Here is a 22,028-nt window from a genome sequence, read left to right as displayed (position 1 = left end):
CCGTCAAACCGTCAAACCGTCAAACCGTCAAACCGTCAAACCGTCAACCCGTCAACCCGTCAACCCGCCAAACCGCCAAACCGCCAAACCGCCAAACCGCCAAACCGCCAAACCGCCAAGTCGCCAAGTCGCCAAGTCGCCAAGTCAAACCGTCAAATCGCCAAGTCGCCAAGTCGCCAAGTCAAACCGTCAAATCGTCAAATCGTCGAATTGTTGAATTGTTGAATTGTTAAATTGTTAAATTATTAAAACCATTTGATACAAATTAAATCCCTATATCCCTGCACCACAAATTTATTGACCTCTTATCTTCTGCTCCAGTCGAGCAAACTGCTAAGGGATACCGTAACACCAAGGTCACTTGCCTTGGTGCAGGGTGCAGGTACTACCGTACCTTTGCCTACACGAGCCGTGCAACTGTTTCAAAAGGTGCGTGGCGAAGGTCAAACAAATACCTATAGCAAAATCAAACATTGAAAGCTCTATTCTCTAATGTCAAGAGCCATTACATTATTTACGTTTGCATTACTTTATATAAAACTTGTAAAAGCTTTTACCGTATTTTTTTTGCATTTTTGGAATTTCGCACTCTAAATACACATCATCATTTTTTTCAGATGCATTTTCCAATTGATTGTATAATTATTCGATACTTCAGTGTTTATTCTACGGAAAATAAAATCTGTCCGTTGCGTCCCACACTAGCTGTCTACCTAGCATCCATGGATCGACAATCGTACCATCAGGCCTCTTACCGTCACTGCTACAGATGCCAGTACACTTGAGAACCGGTATCTTAGCGCTGGTGAAGGCTCGTACGATAATTCTATGAGCGCTGCTTGTTGGGAAGTCATAGTAACAGTAGAACTCCTTGTGAAAACTGCTCCTAGTTAGCCATTGAAGTACATTATACGTTTTACAATTGTTTTACCACCGTTGCTATATAATAACTCGGAATATAGCCTTTTCAAATGAGCTATGATGCCGCACAGTGTATGCACACATAAAAACTTGGAAAATACTATCCTGGTACCCCTTCATAAAATGTTATTGACATGGTTTGGCACCAAAAATGCTATTGATCCGTTGCTAGTGTTGTGCATGTTTGGATTTGAAGAATTTCAGATTTATATTTGATGCAGTGTTTTTTGCTGTAACGTGAAGTTATGCATCAAAAAAATGCGAGACAACTGGTAGTCATGCATGAGTCCTTTGTACAATTTTTTAATATACAGTGTTAGATGAGACTGAAAGAAATGCGGTAAATTAAAGCTTTTTAAATAGAATCTAGAGTGTAGGAAGAAAAAACTTTCTGAACATGGATGCACATGTCCATCTTTCAGGCTGAGAAATACGTCATATTTGCCTATGCGAACCTAAACCCAATGACAGACTATATGAAATACATTTATATAAACTCAGACAATCAAGCGGCCTTTCCCGTATTGATCTTAGTTTCCCAAACAACAAGGATTATAGAGAATTGTGTGATTACCTCAAATTCTCTTGTGGAAAGGAACAAAGTTATATTGCGCAGGTTACAAGGCCACTCCAATGTCATAGATGAGGTTGCGAAAACTGGAGCCAAGAAATTTTCATCGGCCCCAAATCCTTCAATAGGGTTCAGCACTACTTAGCTAAGCTCGTCCCCCGAGAGCAATACGTACTAGTACAAGATTCCCAAGACATGGCTACGATCCAATGTTGTCGAACCTTCGAAAACCGAATGATTAACGCTTACGCTCACACAAACGCGTTGGGCAGGAATAACCTCGAAATGCTGAATAAACACAATGTCCAATCTCAAACGTGACAGCAGACACTGTAGATTCTGTAATGAAATGTTTCTTTCTCCATCTCCGAAATAGACGTCCGGTTTCAATTATATCTTAAAAAGACTATGGCTTGATAGTTTTATTTACTTATTAAATAAGAAATTTCAGATTTCTTATTTAGATATGACTTGAACCTTTTCAAGGCGAGAGTGAATAGGTACTATTTGGGTGTGCTCCATCGTCGACCACATCATCACTTACCATCAGGTGAGATGGAGGTCAAGTGCGCACTTATTTTTTATAATAAATACTACAGTATCTCATTATTTGCGCTTATATTGAGGTCGTTTTAGACAGGAATTTCAATGTCGCTGCATTTCCGCGTCTCAGGATAAAAAGTCGAGACTCGATGAGGTGTCGAAAATTCCGGGAAAAACGGGACTTTCCAGACGATTTCCAAAGTAAGTTGCCTTATTTATGGGCATTTAGGTAGTCAAAACATGATATTTTATTATGTTTCGATGCACAAGATTCTTTTATCTAATAAATTCAAAGCATGCATTACTCGCAGCAAAATTATACGTGAATTATAAATAACATGAGGCATTACTGAATACGTCCACACCGACAGCATAAATGCTGTGTTTTTAGTCGAATCAATAAAAAGTGAGGTGAAGCACATTATAAACGTTTAGAGATATTCATGGCTATCAAATGTAAGAACAACTATCACAACATTATTATGTAATTACGGTCATTAAAATTGTTGTCTATATTCCGCTTGACGTTCATGATTTTGCCGCAGATCTTAGGTACAGATAAGTACGTTAAGAAAATGTTACCCCTCTGACCAATCTGCAAGCAAAACTCGCACAATTCTCATCTTTGTGTTATTGTAACTAGGAGCAAAAACTATAGGTTTTCGGGTTTCAAGCACTGTGGTTTCGATAAACTTGTTTGTAAGAAAATCTGTATCTGCCACTGCGTTTCAATCTGCCAACGAGTATATTTGTAAAGTAATGTCGTTTTTAAAGAATCCCAAACTGAATGATGCAGTTCAGTTGGAGTACCAGCAGAAAATTCTTTTACAGTGTATATATACTATGTATGGATTCCAGTTAGAATATTTCCCTACTATAGTGCCATTTAGTAGCTGGTTGAGAAGGAATTAGTGGGTTGGAGTGGGTTCGGGGTAAGTATGGCCTACGTACAATGTTAGTTATGAAATTTGTTTACTACTTCCAGTTTCAAGGAAATAAGAGATGTATCTACGAAATACACAAAATAACTGAGGCCTGTGATGTTGCAACCCCCAAATTCAGTTTCTCGCCCTAAAAGGAAACTTTTAGCGAAATAGTTTTACGAGACAGTTGAATGAGTAATGATACAGCTATAAGCTTTACTAATTGCGTTTTGAGTAACTTTCACCACAGAAAATTATTACAAACAACGTAATGTATAACGTGCATCTAAAAATTTTTATTTATTGGTACACCAGACGTCGCCAATAGCTATTTTTGCAACTAATTTGTTTTACATTGACAAGCTGGAATTTATCAAGGCTAATTTCTAATGGTAACAATCAAATCAACTATGGCGCTTATTGCACAGATTTTTATGGGTAATGCCGGCTATAATAATAATAACACACACACTCAACATAGCCCCGAACTAAGGAAACCCTGAGTCGCGGATGCCATGGACACACACATAGACAACTGCAAAATTACACCTAAACTCACGGAGAAATAAATGTAGGCCATACAAATGGCAATATGGCATGGCAACCGTTCGGCCACAGAGGCAGGCTATCTTTTATTTTGTTTAGGATTAGCGCCATCTAACCATATTAGGGAGCGTTCATGTGTAAACTCGTTCGTAACACAATACCATCTATTGACACGCATATTTGTCACAGATCAGAAAATAATTTTAGCTCATTATCAATATTTGAATAATATTACAAGAAAAAAAACGTCTTCCTTTTCATATTAAAGAGGAATTATTGATATCCATAGCTATCAGTGGCGAGGCGTCCATGTAACTCGATTCCCACCGGCTTGCCTAAAATTTTCCACATATTATCAAAATTATGAAGCAATTTACTATACTTTTCAATTTTAATTATAGAATAATTAACCAGTGAAATCAAGTGTACAAGTATCTTGTTTGCTAATAAGTGTTGTGCTTAATTGTTGCCAAGGCGCCACTTATTAAGGCACGTGGTTTTTGTTTTGCTCCGGCACTACTAAAGGCAATTTTCAGGCTTCACCACTGATGGCCATTTGCGTAATACAAACTACTTCCAAGCTATTGATCAACCCCATCAGATATAATACGGAATTTTGATCTTTTTCAAAACTACGATCTGTAGTAGGAAGATTAGCAGCCTCCCGAGTTATTGGTCCATGATAAAGAGAATACAATTTGAAGAACACACTGGTTCATCTTCAAATTCCAGTGATCACATACTAAAGTACGTAAAATACAGCTTGATACCTGCGACATTAGCGACTTCGTTTTAAAGACAGCCACAATAAATATCTGGTTGAAAAAGTTATAGTTTTTAAATATTATTAAATCGTTTGTATATAAAAAAAGAATCCTTTATTTAAAAAAAAAACATGTTATCATAGAGATACTTGTAAAAACAAAGGTAATCTAAATGAACTCATATTTATCTTTTTTTTTGTTTTTTGGTTCTTAGCTTACTTTATAAACGTTTTCTGAAGACTGGTAGAGATGTGTAATCGACTGACTGACGAATGTCGATACAATATATTTATGAAAATTTCATTAACTTAAATCGTATAAAATAATTAAATAAAATAATGTGTTCACAACAGATTCGTATTTTTTTAGTCTGGCAACACTGCTTCCGCATGCGGCGAACAAGCCGACGCCATCTTTTTTGAGTCAGTACGAGTGCCGACGCCACGCCTTGTATACGCTAACGCTACCTCTACGTGATTATTATTGTTTAATCGTTGTTGCTGTTACTTTGTTAAGTTTTGTTGCTATATTTTCTTGTTTGTTGTTTTCTTTGCGCCACAATGCCGAAAAGAACAAAAAAAACTGTTTTAAAGAGTGAAAGTCGCGAGTTTGTTATCCGTTTGCGCGAGTATTTTGAGCGCGAGAATCAAAATGGCGGACCGCTACTGCCATTGGAGCAAGTTTGCAATAGAGTAGCTGACGCTCTTGGTATCGGACGAGCTACAGTGGCTCGAATTACCAAAAAAAAGTATGGAGAATCATCAACGGAGATGGAGGCTGAAGATATATTATTATCGACTCCGAATAAAAAAAGAAAGAGAGTCTCTCCAGTCACCGAAATTGACGACTTTGATGCCGCTGCAATTCGCAACCATATTTATGCGTATTACGCACATGGTGAATATCCCACGTTAAAAAAATTAGCCATATCGCTTAAAGACTCGGGTTTATTTGAAGGAAGTCCACCATCACTATCCAAGATTTTGAAAGAAATCGGGTTTGCGTATAAAAAAAACTATAAAAGAAAGATTATAATGGAGCGAACAGACATTGCTTTGGCCCGAATTGACTTTTTGCGTAAAGTCAAAGACATTACAGACTGGGATAAAGTGGTTTTTCTAGACGAAACATGGCTCAACGCAAATCACACTGTTTCAAGATCGTGGACAGACGATAAAGCAGAGTCTACTACCAAGGTGCCCGAAGGTAAAGGGCAAAGATTAATAATTTCTCATGCGGGAACATCGTCAGGTTTTGTGCCCAATTGTTTGCTGGCGTTTAAGTCTGTCAAAACAACAGAGTACCACGAGGAAATGGATTTTAACAAATTTAAGGAGTGGTTTCTAACTCTTTTAAATAATTTGAGTGAACCACATTTTATTGTTATGGACAACGCTCCGTACCATTCGGTACAAAAAGATAAGGCGCCTACGACGAGCAATCGGAAAAATGAAATTATAACTTGGCTCCAAAACAAAGGAGTAGAAGCAAACAACAGCATGCTCAAAAAAGAATTGCTAAGATTAGTAAGCATTCATAAGCCTAGAACTCCAAAATATATATTAGGTGAAATTGCAAAGGAAATGGGCCACACTGTCATCCGTTTACCACCATACCATTGTCATTACAATGCAATTGAACTAATCTGGGCTCAAGTCAAAGGTTCGTATTATCTTAAAAAAATATATTAAGGTTACAAGGGTCTATATAGTATATATACTACTATGGGTTACTATATTATACTTTTCTTGTAGGTTTTTTGCTTCATCCAATAACTTTTTTTCTAGGTTACGCTGCCAGACATAATGTAGCACCGCCTTTCACAGCAAATAAAATGTTGACATTACTACATGAAGCTTGTGTACATGTAAAGGCCGATGATTGGAAAAAGGTAGTTGAGAAGACCAAAAATGTTATTAAAAAAGATTGGGAGCGCGATCTTCAATTTGACAACATATGTGATCAAGAATTGATTATTAATCTACAGGACTGCTCCAGCGATGAATCTGACTTTGACTTTGACGTTGATCTCGGCTGTACACCTTTCAACAATTAAAATTTTAAATACCTGTTCATTTCTCTTGTTTCATTTCATCTGAATAAACTATTAAATAATATTGAGGTATACTTTGCTCTTTTTTTGAAACAATAATGAATCATACAGATAATAAAACTGTAAATGACCTGTGTCTGTACATTGAATTTTTTTTTAAATTTTAATGGGGTTGTAATACCTAATCGATATAGATACTAAATCACCAATTTTTGAACATTTTGTCTGTCTGTCTGTATGTTTGTGCACGCATCACGCAAAAACTACGCGACGGATTTTGATGAATCTTTTTTTGTTGTATGGATATAAGTCCTCGCTTATTTTGAAGATCAACCACAAAAGGGGTGGAAATGGAGGTTGAAGTTTGTATGGGAAATGTGGTTTTCGATGTTTATAGCTTGAAACTTTGCATAAAATGTAGTATCCTTTAAATTAAAATGCTGCCCAAAGTAACTTTTCCACGCGGACGAAGTCGCGGGCAAAAACTAGTAACAAAATAAATCAGTATTGAGGAGTTATCTAAAAAAATTACATTTATATCCATCGTTAATGATAATTTTCCTATGAGTACACTTTTATTTTTCTTTCTTTCTTTTTCTTTCAATCTCTAAAAAATGACATTAAAAAAAACTCATTTCTTTATAAATATCGATAAAATATAATGGACGTCTCATCTCTAGTAACTGTCATTCTGACAAACGTCACAGGTATCAAGCTATATTTTATATAGTATAGTAAAGAAATAGGTTTATTTACATTGTCGCGTTTACTAAAAATGGACTTCAGTGTAAGAAAAACAATAATCTGTTACTACAGTAGAGTTATTTTTTGACTGTGGTTTTTCCGTTTTGTTTTTGAGAGTTGTAATAATTTTCTGTACGTTTTTCATTGTAGTTTTAAGACTGGCATGGCGCAAAGTTTATTTAACATGTTTTTCAAGAAAAAAGTTTGGTAAAAATTTAAATTGATTTACCAATTTTAATTAAAATTACAGGGTCAGCTTGTGCGCGTGTATGATAGATACCCTGTAATTGTCACTGCAAAGAAGGACTGTATAAATTTTATAATTCATTATTGTATAGATAGGTACGATTTAATTTTTGTCATTGGAAATTCGCTCAGACTGCAGTAGCGTTTTTGTATTACAAGCTTCAAAAGTTGTTTATTGCATATCATAACTATAATTATGTTTTTAACTTGTTGGATATTTTATTATAAATCTTTATGATCATAGAATACGGAAATTTCGCTCTTTGCCCTTATATTTGTAGAATAGTCGTAAGAAGCACATTAATTTTACAGACAAAGGAACGCACGAACACAAAAATCTACACACGAACTTTTTCATTGCATATCTAAAAGAACCCGTAAAAGGAACAGACAAGAAACTGACAGGCACTTCATCACTTTACTTACGAGGATCGACCCATTATCGCCCGTTTCTACGTCAAGACAGACTCGTAGTTTAGGCATTTGAAATACTCGTAATAATAAAGATTTATTTTATAGGGGCTTGAGATTTTTGTATAAAAACAAGTTAAAGGGCACGTTCGTCACAGATGGTAACAATTTGAGTAAAATAAATAAATTTAAATTGAGAATCAAAATTTTTGACGATATTACGTAACAATTAAATCGTATAGTTATTATTGTGTACAGAAGACATGTGCAAATCCAATTTCCTCTATAATATTAACTAAATATTACTAGCAGTAGAGCTCCTTGTGAAAGGGTTCGCTCAGGGAAGTACTGCCACCTTACCTATTTCTGCCGCCAAGCAGTAATTTGAGCATTACTGCATTCCACTTTTAAAGGGTAAGGGTGCTGGTGAAATTACGAGCACATGGGACTTGTCAACTTACGTCTCAAGGTAACGGGCGCAGTGGCAATGCCCCTCAGATCTTTAAAGCTCTGAGTAGCACTGCAACTGTCATGGATAGGCACAGGTACAAGACTTGTCTGTCCTGTCACTTGGTGTCATAAAAAAAAACACAAAACCGGTACTGGCAAATTCTATGCGTCTAAATACTTTGTGGCGACTAAAAGATCGCACACTATTAGAGCGAACGAAGATCGCACTGGTTTTGGGCGAACGCTTAATAACGCGGTTTCCGCCGCTTGTCGGGAACGTTAGTGAGATACGCCGACGTTGAGACTTCGGCCGCCGTCGTGAACTCCGCCGCTGGCCATTGTTTGCTGCGCTCTGACGCTAGACGCACGCTCGCTTTGCCTTTAAAATTTACCGTTATCGCCCGCCATTACGTGAATAAATTGTGTTTAGTATTTTGCACATAGCTTGCGTTTACTGCCTTCAGTTCCATGACTAGCATTCCATACTGAACTGTATCTTCTGTGCCTTTCGTGCTGTAAGTGTAAAGTGTCTTATTGTAATTAAACAGCGTAAATCGAACTTGAGTGTTTTCTTTGTGTTCCGGACTATAAACTGTAAATTGCCGTGATTCGCATAGTGCCACAAATTGGTGACCTACGACATTGGACAATAATACGAGTTACTTAGTTATTATAATTAGTTTTTAATTATTTAAAAATGGCACCGCCAGAAGACCAGGAGAAACCAGAAACGGCCCACGGAGAAATATGTCGAATGGGAGTACGTCCACCTCCATTTTGGCCGGAGGAGCCTGCGTTATGGTTCGCACAGATAAAAGGTCAGTTTATCTTGTTCAAACCGTCGTAGCTTCTCAATCCGAGTTAAAATTAGAAAGTTTAGCAAATATAGATGACAAAGTGCACGAGATCGCTCCTATGGGCCCACCACAGATAGCTAGTACATCAGCGGTTATACATTCGCCATATGTGACAAGTGCGTAGTTCAACGAGATGGCTAGACAGATAAGTAAACTTTCAATGCAAGTAGCTAACCTCACAAGTAGGCATGATCTGGGTACCTGCACAACAATTACCTCGATCACGATCCTTTTCCAGAAGCAAGCGCGGACGTAGCCAGTCAAGGTCAAGAACTCCACAACCTCCGCCTGATCACCCTCACTCCTGGTATCATTTTACATTCTCGCAGGCTCGAGCAAACAGATGCCAGTCACCCTGCAATTGGGAGTCGAAAAACACCAGGAGCAGCCGAAAGTAGCGGCCAACGACTGCTCAACTCAAACAGGCCGACTGTTTATCACTGACCAAACAACAAAAATGGTATTTTTCCTAGACACTGTCTCCGACTTGTGCATTTTTCCGCGGTCTGCCGTCAAGAAGCGTTGCATACCTACAAAGTATGACCTTGTAGCTGCAAATGGAACAGTGATCAACACGTATGGTCCCATACAACTGTAACTTAACTTAGGACTCAGGCGTACTTTCCTTGGAAGTTTAGCATTGCGGATATATCTAAACCAATTATAGGCGTGGATTTTCTAAGCTATTATAATTTGCTTCTAGATTGCAGACATCAGAGCCTTATCGATGGATTAACTTCACTCTCCGTACCAGCACCTCGTCAGAAAGTCCCGGAGAGCATCGCTTCAATAAAGACGGTTTCCGGTGACAGCGAGTTTTGTGACTTACTACGACAGTTTCCAGAGGTCACACGCCCGGCAGGTACCTTGGTAAAGCCCAAACATAATACGATGCATTTTTTAAAAACCTCATCAGGCCCTCCTGTCTGTTGCCGGCCTCGCTGATTGGATGTGGATCGACTGAGAGCCGCTAAAAAGGAATTTGAAGATATGACGAAAAGTGGTACAGCTAGACGATCACAAAGTCCTTGGTCTTCTGCCTTACACCTAGTCAAAAAAAGGACGATGGATGGAGACCTTGTGGGGATTATCGAGCACTTAACGCACGCACTATTCCAGACCGATACCCTATACGGTATATTCAGGACTTTGCACAACATCTTTCTGGATGCTCTATATTTTCCAAAATAGATTTGGTCAAAGCATACAAACAGATACCTGTAAATCCAGCCGACATACCAAAAACCGCCATAACTACACCATTCGGGCTCTTTGAATTCCCTTACATGACATTCGGACTTCGCAACGCGGCTCAAACCTTTCAAAGTTTTATTGATGAAGTACTCACCGGCTTTGATGAATTTTGTTTCGGGTATCTGGATGATATACTGGTGTTTTCTCCATCCGTGAGCCTCCATAAAAATCACTTACATCAGCTGTTTAAACGACTGAGTGAGTACGGCGTTTTGATTAACCCTGCCAAATATGCCTGGGGCCAATCTGAAGTATCCTTTCAGGGCTATAATGTATCCGCCTCAGGAACACAACCGTTTGATGTAAAAGTGCAGGCGATTCAGGAGTTTCCAGTACCGAAAACGATAAAAGAGCTAAGAAGATTTCTGGGAATATTAAATTTTTACAGGAGTTTCATACCAAAGGCAGCAAAGACCCAGGCACCGCTGAATGTGTTATTAGAAGGCCCCAGAATCAAAGGAGCTCATTCGGTCAACTTCACTCCCGAACAACTGAATGCTTTTCACCAAACCGAAACTACCGATTTTTTGGCTGCTGAACAAGCTGACATAGGGAACGACATTAGAACTACTAATGATAAGATAAAACGTTTAGAAGCTGAAAACTCGAAGCTGTCTACGGATCTAATGAAGCTGGACGGGCGTCTACGCACAGTTGAAGACAATTCGAGACGACGTAACGTTGAAATTCAAATGTTACCTGAACAAAAATCGGAAAACCTTTCAAGTGCATTAAAAAAAATTTGTGAACAACTAAATTATATAATTCCGGATAGTGAAATCCGCTCCATCCGTAGAGTAGCCAAGCTTCAACCTCAATCTGACCGGCCTCGTAGTGTACTTGTAACATTGTCGTCTGAGCACTATCGCGATGGATTAATCTCTGCATATAGAGCGTACAATCGGACCCATAGAAATAAGCGTTTAAACGCCTCTCATCTTGGCCCCCAGGTTGATAATAACTCAGCTCCAGTATATATAGTAGAGCATCTTTCGCCGGAGAGTAAAGAGCTACATGCTCTAGCCCGCAAGACTGCTAAACAATTATCGTACAAACATGTATGGGTGAAGCATGGCAAAATTTACATGAAGAAGACTGATGACAGTGCATTGATTCTGATTAAAAATCATAATTCTTTGACCAAATTAATGTAATTTTAAATCAAGATTCTACTCCCAATGCTAACGTTTTATATTATGTACTTATATATTGCTTAAAAATTAATAGTCAATACTTATTTCCTACCTCATCAGTTAGTTTCAGCCCTGTATTAGTGATGCAGTCGTACACATGCATTCTGTCATTTGTAATTATTCAAGGTTTTTGTCTCCTATATGTATTTTATTTAAGTGTAAGAGTTCATAATTCTTATTTACTTGTTTACTCTGGTTATTATTTAAGTTATGATATACTTACTGACTACCAACTAAATCACTTTAACACCTTTGACTTATTCTATTATGTAGACAATATAAAACAAAATGGTTAGAAAAAAATCAGAGTTCGTGCTAGTTGTGCTTAATGTCCAATCTCTAAATACAGGTAGAGATGAATTGACACGCACTATTGAGATTAATTGTCCTGACGTCCTGGCACTTACAGAAACACGACTAAACGAAAATTCTGACACTAAATATTATAATGTAACAGGATATAGGTTAATACACAAACCACGTGGTACCGGTCGAAAGCGGGAGGGCGGGGGCGTAGGATTTTACGTAAAAAATGGTTTGCGTTGCCGCAATATAGCCTTATCATCTGGCGACCTTGAGCTGTTAAGTATCGAAGTTAAAGTCGGTAAACTAAAACTTGCAATATGTGTGTTCTATCGCCCTCCAACATTCAACTATAGTCATTGTATAGAGCAACTTAATGACACGCTTTCTACATTGACACCACAATTTGATCACGTATTTTTAACAGGAGATGTCAACGTTAACCTTCTGACTTCTGCGGGATACCAAAAAGATATATTTTTGAACTGCTAAATGAACATGAACTATATCTAATCGTTACTGAAGCTACTCGTGTTACTGAAACTACGAAGTCATTACTGGATGTCATTTGCAGCGGTAAATCTCTCAAAGCTAAAAATATTATTGTCAAACACAATGATGATTTAAGTGATCACGCATACATTTCAGCGAAATTTCCAATCCAAACCCAAAAACCTCCACTCAGAACTGTAACATATAGACCATTTAGTGATTTTGACATAGAGACTTATAACTGTGCCTCATCCATCACGCCCTGGGACTTGGTCTTAGAGTATAGTGATGTAGACGATATGGTAGAATGTTTTGAGTATCTAATACTAGGGCTGTTCAATCATTTTGTTCCTGAGCGTACAAGAGCATTCCGTGCTCTTCCAACACCATGGATTACAGATAGCATAAAAGCCGTGATGGTGGATAGGGATAAGGCGTATTTGCGAGCAAAAACATCTCCCTGTGCGGAAAATAACAATTTTTACAAATTTTTGCGAAATACCGTTACGGATTTGATTCGTAGCGAGAAACAACACTATTTTTCTCATCATATCAATAATAATATTCATAAACCACGTCAGCTATGGGGTGAAATAAATAAGGTTCTTGGAAGTTCTAAACGAAATGCACTACCGTTACACCTAAGTGATCCACATTTAATAAACAAATATTTTATAGATTCGGTTCCAAACATTCATTCTCTTCCTAAAGGTGATATTCCAGTCGTAACAGAATGCAGTTTTAATTTTACTGAATGCACACCTGATGAAGTCTTAAGGATTGTTAACTCGATATCTTCTAACGCCGCTGGTAATGATGGAATATCGATGAAAATGATTCGCCTTACTTTGCCATACTCATTGGTTGCGATAACAAGTATAATAAACACGTCAATGAAATCAGGACAGTTCCCTAAGAAATGGAAAACCGCTATTGTTAGACCGATACCAAAAAAATCGAATGTTGAGTCCGTCAAAGATTTGAGGTCAATAGGGCTACTACCGGTGTTATCGAAGGTGTTGGAAAAAGTCGTTAACTCTAGACTTGTAAAGTACTTTGAAAGTAACGACATTATTCCTGTACATCAATCAGGTTTTTGAAGGCAGCACAGCACCACCACTGCTTTATTGCACGTAGTAGATGAAGTACTTATGGCCTCTAACAATGGTTTAGCTACTATTCTAGTTTTGTTAGATTATAGTCGCGCCTTTGATTGTCTCGTAAGGAGTAACCTTCTTTATAAACTTAAACAATATGGATGTAATGATCTTGTGTGTTCATGGTTCTATAGTACTCAAGCCGTTGAATGTGTTGATCGTGGTGGAACTACAGTGAAATCAGCCACTCTTTCTGTAGAGCGTGGTGTGGTTCAAGGATCCATATTAGGACCGACTCTTTACACCATCTATACTAGTGATTTACTTAATCGTATACAATCAAGTAGTGCACATATGTATGCGGATGACACACAAATCTTAATACATACCGAGTCAAAGAGAGATAAAATACTTACAGCTATCCGGGCGCTTAATATTGACTTGAGCCTAGTATTGGATTGGTCTAATAATAACAGACTTTTATTAAACGCGCAGAAATGTTCCTATCTGATATTGGGAACAAAACATCAGATTAAATGTGTCCAAGATTCTAATCCTTCCATCATTGTTAATAAACAGCAAATGTGTGAAACTACTATAGCGAGAAACCTTGGTCTTTTATTCGATAGCTCTCTAATTTTTGATAAACATGTGGCTTCTAAATTACCTAAATGTTATGCTGCGCTTAAACAGTTATACAAGATAAGACCCCATTTGAGTACGGCTGTAAGACGTAGATTAACGGATGCCCTGGTCTTATCTATTATCGATTACTGTGACGTTGTGTATGGACCATGTTTACACAAAAAGACGGTGAAAAAAATCCAAAGCGTTCAAAACGCATGTATTAGGTTTTGCTATTCCGTTCCGCCGAGGTCGCATGTTACCCCGTTTCTTAATACCTACAATATTTTGAACATGGCGAACAGGCAAATGTTAAAGCTTGGTACACTTGTATTTTCTTTGAGAAATAAACTGTGGCCGCCGTACTTGGCAGATAAGCTGATTTGGAACGATAGAGTGGAGGGCAGCACCCGTCCGATACGCTATCCGAGTTTGAAATTGTCATCTTCTCCTCGACTACATTCTTTTAGAGGCAGCTTTCGTTTTGCGGCAACTAAGTGTTGGAACGATCTTCCGCCGCAAGTAAAAATATGTAAATCGTCATATACTTTCAAGTGTAAGTGCAGGGAATGGCTGCTTAATCTACAGAAGACATCATACTGTTGGTCGAAGGTGATGTAGGCTCTGTTACGTCATTGAAAATAATAAAAGTAGGATTATAATTGGAATTAAAGATGTACTAACTCTATATTTTTTCCAAATTCCATTCTCTGCTTATTGTATTCTATGTACACAGTGAAATACTCTTTGCTGCTAAGTTCAGTATGTTCGGTGGTCGGTACGTATGTCATTTTAAGTTTTAAGGTTTGTTATTTATGTAGTAAACGTTTATAGTGAGTGAGATACCCTCCTATTTATTTATTTATTTATATATGTATTCGAAAAGATACCCGTCTCTATATGCTACGGTGTCTCCAGCGGCGAATACTTGCCAGGTGAAGCCTGAAAACCAGCAAATTGCTGAGGCTTTTTCTTTTTCTTCGACATAGATTTAAGCATTGTTTTATCTTAAATATTGTTGTGTTTTCTGTTGAAGAATAAAGTCTTTTTATTTTATTTTTATTTATTAATATAAGAAATCACTCATTGATGCAACTCGTCTTACGCATCCGGACCCGACTGCAGAGATATCGATAATTACTGACGCATCTGATGTGTCTATAGGCGCAGTACTTCAACAACGCGCAAAATTCTAATTGGAGACCCCTAGGATCTTTTTCCAAAAAGTTAAAGTTATCGCAAAAAAATACAGTCCTTACGATCGCGAACTGTTAAGGAGACTGATTCTGAGCTGCAAAACTTGCTTCTTACCGGATCTTCGCTCAAGTTACCATGTTCCGACCACAAAATCTATTGCGACGTGTCTATTCAGCCGCCTCGACCATTCGTCACTGCGAACTTTAGAAAACAAGTCTTTGACACGCTACATAACCTGAGTCACCCAGGAAATTCAGCTACAGTGGGACTGGTCACTCAAAGATTTGTTTGGCCAGGTATTCCCAACGATTGTAGAGAGTGGTCAAAAATGTGCCAAAACTGCCAGTGTTGTAAAGTCACACATCTGCTCCTCTCTCCTCATTTCCTGTCACTTCCTCGAGGTGCACCCATATCCACCTCGACCTCGTAGGACCTTTAACTCTGTCTTGTGATTACAGATATTGCCTTACTGTCATCGACCGCTTCACCCGGAGGCCGGAGGCAATACCGCTCAGGGACATTGCGGCCGAGACATGCGTGGCCGCCCTCGTATCCGACTGGATATCCCGGTTTGGCTGCCCGCAGCGAATTACAACGGACCGTGGCCGTCAGTTCGAGTCTCACTTGTTCCGAGCCCTCACCACCATGCTCGGAGCACATCACTTTCATACTACCGCCTATCACCCTATCGCCAACGGTATGGTTGAACGCCTGCACAGGCAACTAAAGGGCGCCATCATGTGCCACGATAACTCTCTACGGACCGAGGCCTTACCTCTTGTCTTATTAGGTATCCGCAGCTCCTGGAAAGAAGACATTCAATCGTCTTCCGCCGAGTTGGTATACGGCGAATTCCTCCGTCTGCCCGGCCAGTTCCTGTCTCCGTCTGATGGCTACACTGTGGAGGACCTTTCCTGCTTCGCGTCCCGTCTAAGGCCACACATGGCCAAGCTCATGGCAAAACCAGCTAAGTGGCACAGCAATACTCCATTTTACTCACCAAAAAGTCTTAAAGACTGCTCTCACTTATTCCTGCGCCTGGACAGAGTTAGAAGATCTTTGGAGCCCCCTTACGCAGGTCCATATAAGGTATTGGAACGAAAAGAAAAGTACTTCAAGGTTTTAGTGCGAGACACAGCAATGAACATTTCGGTTGATCGATTAAAGCCTGCCTTCACCAGCAATGATAATGCTGGATTACTTGACACACCTGACATTTCACCTGTACCTCCGCCCGAGGTTACTCAAAGGCGTACAAGGAGCGGTAGAAGAGTATATTTCCCAGACTACTATCGACCGTGGGGGACCTATGTGGCGACTAAAAGTTCGCACACTATTAGAGCGAACGAAAATCGCACTGGTTTTGGGCGAACGATTAATAACGCGGTTTCCGCCGCTAGTCGGGAACGTTCGTGAGATGCGCCGAAGTTGAGACTTTGGGCGTCGTCGTGAAGCGTGGGTTTGGGGGTGGGTTAGGATTTGGGTTGGGGGTTAGGGTTTGGTTTGGGGGGGTTAGGAGTGAGTTAGAGGGTGGTTTAAGGTTTGGGTTGTGGGGGTTAGGGGTGAGTTAGGCTCTGGATTAGGCCCCCAACCGGCCCCCCTACCGGCCCCCCAACCAGCCCCCTACCGGCCACCCAACCGGCCCCCCCAACCGACCCCCCAACCGATCCCCCAACCAATCCCCAACCGATCCCCCAACCGAACCCCTAACCGAACCCCTAACCGACCCCCTAACACACCCCTAACCCATATTCGTGATGACACTTTTATTCGGTACTTTCGGTTTTAATTGTTAGTTTCAATTTATTCTTAGAACAACTAAAAAAATTAATTGCAGAAATTATCTGCAACACGGAAATCACCAACGCTGCTACCAACAATTCATCAAAACGAAAGTCGATTCCACCGAAAATCGATGTTCCTATTAAAAAGATAAAAATAGCTAAATCAGAGTCATCAGATAGGCGCTTACAGCTTAAGCAAAAATATACTACGAGTGTGAAAAACTGGCTGGCCGACATAGATTTGACCCGGCCCTCGGAAGCAGTCGCAGAGACATTCGGCGACAACAAAAACGCTGCGAAAGTAATTCAGACACATCCGGCTAATAAGGGAGGTGTTATGAAATTTAAAATACCTAAAAATGTAGTTACGTCTAGAAAGATCAACACGAGAGACACAGGACGCTTCTCGCGAGAACAGGCGCCAGCGGCAACAGTGTAGCTTCGGCAAGGGAAACGTCGAACTTCAGTCTGCGGCTCCGATCAAGACTATAACAGTGTGACTCGCACCCGCCGCCGCGCACGTTTCGCGATTTATGTAACCTTAGCAGCAAACTCTACTTATAAAAAATATAACGAAGGTGTATTAAAAAGAATATTCTTTTATTTCGCCCACCACGCCGTTCCCCTCCTACGAGCGAACGCCCACCAGCGTGAAGAGGCGGTAGGTGCGCAGGCGCGGGCGCGCGCGTTGCCGCAACTCGTCAAGGCCGTCGAGACCGCCGAGGCCCACCCGGCGCCGGTTCTCGCGCAGTACGCGGAACCGCGCCGCGTTCGGCGCCTCGGGCGCGTGCTCGAGCATAGTGTAGTGCGTCAGCTCCGGCTCCAATCTGAACAAGAAGGAAGAGAAAATGTTTACTCGTTTTATGATTTAATACGACACGAGACTTATGAATAAAGTAAGTCGACTAATCGAATAAAATAAATTTGTATATGACGAAAATAGCACAATAGAGTGGTTGTGTGATGTGATGTGTTAGTGCGGAATTGTCTCATTGTCGTCGCGTTGAAAGTGCTACCAGATTGTGATTTTCATTGGACTCGGTAATAGTGTACACTCGGCACGGAATACAGCAATGGTACATTATGATATAAGTGCGGTAAGTTGAAAATGACAGCCGAGGCGATATTGCTATAAGAAAGCAGAGGCTGTAATTTTCAAAGCGCACGTATGTCACACGACGTTTTATAACATATTTGCGAGGAAATAAATAAGACTCTGACTTTGTTAAACGAATAAATCTTTAATTACTTGTTAAAGCAGTTATAGAAATATGAACAATTTTTAAAAGTGATTGTTACGTTGCCAGTTGGCATTTTTAATGTTGTCAAGTTATTATTATTAGTTACAATCTCCCCAGTCTCTCTCTCACTCTCTTGAGTGAAAGTGAAACGAGACCACAGAGTTCTGCAGTCGGTGGTGGCGGCGGAGGCGGTTGCGGCTGCGGCGACGATGGTGGAATGTACGCGTGTGTGCTCGTAGATGGTTGAAAGTCAACACTTGACTACAAATTTATGTTCCTTGTAATGCGAGAGCTAATTTCTTCTTTATTTCTTATCGACTCTTCTATGTATCCTTCGGCTACATTGCTTGACCGCCATCCTCCGTGGCGTTTTAGTGTCAATAAGTCCGCACCTGAATAGCGAGCAATGTAGCCGAGGACCTTCTGAAACTGTGCCCTGTGTATTCATTTGCTTGAGGCAAATTTAAGAAAGTGGCAATTTCTTTCGGCATTGCTCCCAATTTATTGATGCCAATGGGTTGGTTAGTCCCTTTTCCATTTTGGTAATTTTAAAAAAATCTGTTGGAATTAGCTTTTGTTGAACGAAGCGCTTCGTATTTCTTCACTACGTCGTAAAAAGGCCCCTGTATTGTGAACGACCTTTGAATTTTATTTTTTGTGTTTTTGACCTGGACAAGAAGAACCCGCCCATGGTTCTCGACATCATTAGTTGTTATGTTTGCCAACTCTTGACGTCTACATGCACCATTTATACCGAATATTAATACAACCTGAAAAGAGATTAAAAGAACATATAAACACCTATATTGTAAAGAAATACGAAAGTGAAAGAAATTAATGACAATAATTTAGTTTCAACTGACCTTTGTTGCCAAATATCGCCAATCCGGAGCTTCTTTTAGGAACTTCTTGATATTGTCAGCCGAAAATGCTTTCGACTTTTTACTTACATGGCCATCTGAGCGTCTTTTTAGAAATGCTATCAAGTTGGAGTATGACTTGATATCAATACCATGGTTTGTTTTCATAGTGCTTTTTAGCATTGAATAGTAGCACCACAATGAGCTTAACTTATATTTTTAAGAAAGTTCCATGAAATAGCCTAAAAACACATTTTCTGAAAATGAATTTGCATCTTTGCTTGTTTTCCATATTATGATGAATTTTTGATACGCTTGTAAGCTTAGAATAATAACGCATAGAATGATAGTTTCATAAAAAACGAACTGTCACAAGTGAGGCAAAAATCAAATTCATGTAGGCGTAAGCAACTTGTATTTACGCTCGTCGGCACGCACACAAATATACAAATAATGATGCCATGGAATAACATTTCCCTCAAAAGTGGGGAAATTGTATCTTGCTTAACTCATCGTTAAGTTAGAGGTGCCTACAGATTTGCTCGATTTTGTCGATCAGGTGCCTACAGATATGCTCGATTTAGTCGATCGTTACTGTTGATCGACAACGTCAAGTGACAGGAATTTTCGAAAATTTATTTTTGGTAATCCTTATGGAAATGGCATTTATATCTGAATACACGAAGGCGGACACGACTTTTCTCATTTCTAAATCCAAGATGGCGGACACGTCTTTTCAAATAAATGCAATATGGGAATCGTTTTTGAGGTATTCGAGGTGCTCATCACGAATATGGCATTTATTTCTAAATCCAAGATGGCGGACACGACTTTGAAATAAATGCCATATGGGTATCATTTCCGAGGTATTCGGGGGTGCTCATTACGAATATGGCACTCATTTCTAAATCCAAGATGGCGGGCACGATTTTCATATAATGGCAAGTTGGGGATCGTTTTCGAGGTATTTGGGGGTGCTCATTAGGAATATAACACTTATTTCTAAATCCAAGATGGCGTACATGACTTTTCAAATAATAGCAAGTTAGGTGTCGTTTTCGAGGTATTTGGGGGTGCTCATTAAGAACATGGCACTAATTTCTAAATCCAAGATGGCGGGCACGATTTTTCGAATAATGGCAAGTTGGGTGTCGTTTTCAAGGTATTAGGGGCTGCTCATTCCGAATATAGCACATATTTCTAAATCCAAGATGGCAAAGAATTAGAAGAAGAAGAATTAGAAGTCTTGTCCTCCATCTTGTATTCAGATATACATGTTTTTTCCTTATGGTTTACCAAAAATACATTTTTGAAATTTGTTGTCAACCATCTTGGATTTAGAAATTAATGCTACATTCGTAATAAGCACTCTAAAACTCCTCGAAATCGTCTATAATTCTCAATCGTTACTGTCGATCGACAATGTCGAGCAAATCTGTAGGCACCTTATTAAATACTACCCAATTCTTATTTAACTCATATATGAACAAAAACCTACAAGCGAGTTTAAGTGCGACTATCGAATTTGAATATATAAATAGCCTGATATTATCTGTGGGTATGTTTACATGAAAAGTACACGATAACAATTAAGAACCTGAACCTGAAAGTTATTTATACACGATTTTGGAGAACTGACGATGACTTTTTAGTCAGAGCTAGTTTCCTGAAATAATTTAAATTAAGAACTTTTAAGTCTGGGCAAGACAATTGATTTAAATGAGTGTATGATGAACAAGAATAATGATTTTTCACATGAAACTAATGAAGACAAATGCTAAATATATTTCGTAAAAATAGCTAACATAAATTCCCTACAATGTTGTTTCGGCGGTGTACATTTGTAGAAATTTTGCAACCGTTGCGATATTGCCTATTCTCAAAAAATTACGTAATATAATTATTTTGAAACAGAATAGCAAAATGGGGAGAAAAAAGCCGTTACTTTGCAACATTTTCGTATCTTGTTGCAACGAAATTAATTTTCTGTTTTAGTGAACATTTATACAAAAATACAAGTTGAAACGCGTTATTTCCTTGTTGAATGTGATGTTAGTGTCTATTTTATATTTGTCTGATCTATTTTTAAACCCAATTACCGCACAATTCGTCATTTTTAGCAAAAATTTTTGAGCTCCTCGCGGTGCAACTTGACCTTGAGCACTGACAGCCCGCTCGCTCGTGTAAGCCCATAGGGCGTCCTACAATTTGCCTCACTTAACGTGTGCGGGCTAGGTTTCTATGCGTTATTATTCTAAGCTTGTAAGTATCTATCGGTCGATTTTTCAGGTAAGAGGCTTAGAGTAGCCTTTTTCGTTGCGTTTAAGACTTGTGGCGGTGTCAAATTGATAAATTCATCACTACTTGACGACATTTTCAAATAAAAACAATACAGCGAAAAGAAAGAGCGCGCGAAATAATTTTTAATTGTCCACAAATTAGCCATGCGCGCGCATCAACGTTTTTTTTTAGGCAAAGGTATAAAAATAGCCAGTATTACTAATAAAGTAAATTAATATTTTTGTGTTTTTGTTACAGATAAATGGTTGTAATTTATTGTCAAAATTAATTCAATGAAAGAATTAAATGTTTATTTACTATATTTTATCTCCCAAAGTTAATTTTATTCATAAAATATTGACCACTTTTCTAACATAAAAACTCTTTGCAAAGATTTAAAAAAGTATCGTTCATTTTTAAATAGAGCATCTCAAAAAACCGTGCATGTTACTTTATTAAAAAAAAAACTCGTGCGTTTTACATTACAATAACGCACAAGTGCGTAATGAAATACATTACGATATTGAAATTGGTGTTATTTCAGCCACTTTACGAGCAAATATGTTATAATAGTTATTTTTTATATAAGTGCGGAAAGTTAGTCATTATTCACGAGTCTCGAGGCTCCTTGGCCCGAGCCAGAGGCGAGGGTCAAGACGCGAGACAAGTGAAAA

General features: G+C 38.9%; 3 protein-coding genes across 3 annotated transcripts in view; 2 read left to right on the top strand and 1 right to left on the bottom strand.

Moving 5' to 3' along the window:
- The first annotated feature begins 5,038 nt into the window (after positions 1-5,038).
- On the top strand, positions 5,039-6,324 carry LOC113233973. Its single transcript, XM_026469209.1, has 2 exons — positions 5,039-5,930; positions 6,056-6,324. The coding sequence occupies exons 1-2, from the start codon at positions 5,039-5,041 to the stop codon at positions 6,322-6,324; spliced, it is 1,161 nt and encodes a 386-aa protein (XP_026324994.1).
- Positions 6,325-10,315: 3,991 nt separating this feature from the next.
- On the top strand, positions 10,316-16,642 carry LOC113233972. The gene is made up of 3 exons (XM_026469208.1): positions 10,316-11,125; positions 11,234-11,433; positions 15,546-16,642. Exons 1-3 carry the CDS (start codon positions 10,316-10,318, stop codon positions 16,603-16,605), a joined length of 2,070 nt encoding a protein of 689 aa, XP_026324993.1. The 3' UTR covers positions 16,606-16,642.
- A 959-nt stretch (positions 16,643-17,601) lies between these two features.
- Positions 17,602-22,028, bottom strand: part of LOC113233971 (beta-1,4-galactosyltransferase 6-like) — a 13,341-nt gene continuing 8,914 nt past the window's right edge. The window contains exon 3 of the mRNA XM_026469207.1: positions 17,602-17,800. Coding sequence (XP_026324992.1) covers positions 17,602-17,800 — 199 coding nt within the window. The remainder of the gene's footprint in view (positions 17,801-22,028) is intronic.

Source organism: Hyposmocoma kahamanoa, unplaced genomic scaffold (assembly GCF_003589595.1).
Source record: "Hyposmocoma kahamanoa isolate Upper Pololo Valley unplaced genomic scaffold, ASM358959v1 80, whole genome shotgun sequence".
NCBI classification, from domain to species: domain Eukaryota; kingdom Metazoa; phylum Arthropoda; class Insecta; order Lepidoptera; family Cosmopterigidae; genus Hyposmocoma; species Hyposmocoma kahamanoa.
Note: the sequence above shows the minus strand (reverse complement) of the source record. Positions and strands in the feature narration are given on the sequence as shown.

Coding starts and splice junctions, on each gene's coding strand:
- LOC113233973 (XM_026469209.1), top strand. CDS start 5,039: ATGGAGGCTGAAGATATATTATTATCGACTCCGAATAAAAAAAGAAAG. Junction 5,931..6,055: donor AATCTGGGCTCAAGTCAAAG/GTTCGTATTATC, acceptor CTTTTTTTCTAG/GTTACGCTGCCAGACATAAT.
- LOC113233972 (XM_026469208.1), top strand. CDS start 10,316: ATGACATTCGGACTTCGCAACGCGGCTCAAACCTTTCAAAGTTTTATT. Junction 11,126..11,233: donor ACCGGCCTCGTAGTGTACTT/GTAACATTGTCG, acceptor CTTGGCCCCCAG/GTTGATAATAACTCAGCTCC. Junction 11,434..15,545: donor AATTCTTTGACCAAATTAAT/GTAATTTTAAAT, acceptor AGTGTTGTAAAG/TCACACATCTGCTCCTCTCT.